Genomic DNA, 2067 nt, shown 5'->3' with positions numbered 1-2067 from the left:
GGCCACCAATATGTGTTCTTGGCGGGGGCCATCAGCGGCCTGACCGAAGGGGTCACAATCCAGGTGGGGCTGTGATTTAGTGAGCGAGGGGCCTTGCCTCCGTCGCGCTGGGCTGGGTCCCCCTCCCCTCCCCCCCTCGACATGCTGTGTCAGCTGCTCTGAGCGGCATCCACCCATCAACACCCGTGTGGTCTCCCCTTCTAGCCCCTGGAGATGCTGAAGACGCGCTTCCAAATCAACCCGGGCCAGCACCTGAAGCTGCTGCCCACAATCCGCGAAATAATTGCCGAGGGCGGCGTCAGCCAGCTGTACCGAGGCGAGCAATCCCCGCCCCGCCAGCGCCGTAGGGCCGTGCGGCCCAAGGGCAACGGGTCAGAGAGCAGAGAGGGGGGTCGTTAAGGGGGGTAAAGGGCCGCTGACAGGCAAAGCGGCTGCATCAGTGCGGTTGGCCCGTTTTGCAACTTGGGCGGGAAAGCGAGCGTGAGACCGCCGAGCATGCATGCGACGCGGCAGCTGATGGGACGGTCCTGTGAGCCCCCTTAATTATTGTGTCCACGCGGTGTGACTCATGTGTCCGGCCCTACCAGGTGGCTTGCCTGAGATTCTGGGCCTGATGCCGCGCGCCTCTGCCGCCATGTCCACCCTGGAGTTTAGCAGGTCAGGGGTTGCAGGGATAAAGGGAGAGGGGGGGGGGGACAGCAATGTGGTCGGCGAAGACGCCGCTGGCAGACAGCTAGTCGTGCGCCAAGGGACACGGCAAGCTGGCAGCGTGCTACTGCCCAACGAGCACGGCAGAGCCCCCTTGGGCGGCGGAATGCGGGCAGGGTGCTGCCAGGTTGGCTGACTCAGCACAAGAGGCCGGCAGGGTGCGGGATGTTCCCGGGGCGGAAGCAGCCAGCTTTGTCTGCGGACCTCGCTCGTGACATCAGGGTTGACTCTCCTCCCGCCTTCCTTGGGTCTTCCGCGCACGCAGGCGGTTCTTCCGGGAGCGCAGCGGCGGCGAGCTGCCAGCGCGCTACGCCTACGCGTCTGGCGCCCTGTCTGGCGTGAGTGAGGGCGTCGTGTTCGCTCCCTTCCAGGTCATCAAGGTGGGCCCATGCGGGGAGTTTTGGTTGTGAGGAGGGATGGGGCAGGCGCGGGGCAGGGTTGGGGTTAGGGTGTTTGTGGGTCAAAAGGTGTGTTGAGAGGTGGACCCAGAGCGAGGCTGCTCCATCAAGCAGACACGCCGTCCATGTCAAGACCGCGACTGCTGCGTGGTCATGGTGCAGCAGGATGGAAGGGCTGTGGTGGTGGGTTGAGGCCGCGGGTGGTGACAGTGCGTGGTGGCGAACGGACTTGGCGGCGTCGTGGGGCGGCGGGGCAGCACCGGGAGCGCGCGCCGAAGCACAGCCAGAACGACCCGTCGCCCGCCAGCACGATCTGCTGCACTGCAGCGCAACGTTCAGCGCCGCCAACCCCTCGTCCACCGCCCCACCCCACTCGCACGCGCACACTCACCAGCACAGGTGCGGCTGATGGCTAAGGAGCACCTGGGGCGCTACGCCAACACCCTGGACTGCCTGGGCCAGGTGCTGCGGCAGGAGGGCCCCGCGGCGCTGTTCATCGGCATCGCGCCCACGCTCTGGCGCAACTGCCTGTGGAACGGCGTTTATTACGGCACCACCCACGAGCTGGACAGGTGGGGGCGGCGGTGGGGAGCGCGGAATGGGGGCAGGTGGGGCTCTGGGAGTGAGTGAGTGCTGTTGTGCGCACGCACGAGCGTGTATTCTGTTGCATGGGTTGTTGTTGGCAATGCGTCAGCGGCACGAGTGCAGCTGGAGGGGCCACTCAACATGGTGACGGAAGGCGTTGACCCCTGGTGTATTCACGCTCCCTGCCCCCCACACCTTGACCCCCCCTCCCCCTGCCGCCCGCGCCCCTGCAGGGTGATGCCGGAGCTGTGCAACCCCTGGGTGGCCGCGGGGCGCCAGCTGGCGGTGGGTGTCGGCGTCGGCATCGTGGCCACCTGCGTCAACGCCCCCTTTGACGTCGTCAAGAGCAGGCGCGGCCGCACACATGCCTGGGGGG

General features: G+C 66.9%; 1 protein-coding gene across 1 annotated transcript in view; it reads left to right on the top strand.

Moving 5' to 3' along the window:
• Positions 1-213: 213 nt before the first annotated feature.
• Positions 214-2067, top strand: part of MNEG_11893 (2-oxodicarboxylate carrier 2) — a gene marked incomplete at both ends in the record, with an annotated part of 2789 nt that continues 935 nt past the window's right edge. The window contains 5 exons of the mRNA XM_014039635.1: positions 214-343; positions 588-657; positions 974-1088; positions 1506-1678; positions 1925-1976. Coding sequence (XP_013895089.1) covers positions 214-343; positions 588-657; positions 974-1088; positions 1506-1678; positions 1925-1976 — 540 coding nt within the window. The remainder of the gene's footprint in view (positions 344-587; positions 658-973; positions 1089-1505; positions 1679-1924; positions 1977-2067) is intronic.

The sequence above is a fragment of the Monoraphidium neglectum genome (assembly GCF_000611645.1).
Source record: "Monoraphidium neglectum strain SAG 48.87 unplaced genomic scaffold scaffold02956, whole genome shotgun sequence".
NCBI classification, from domain to species: Eukaryota; Viridiplantae; Chlorophyta; class Chlorophyceae; order Sphaeropleales; family Selenastraceae; genus Monoraphidium; species Monoraphidium neglectum.
Note: the sequence above shows the minus strand (reverse complement) of the source record. Positions and strands in the feature narration are given on the sequence as shown.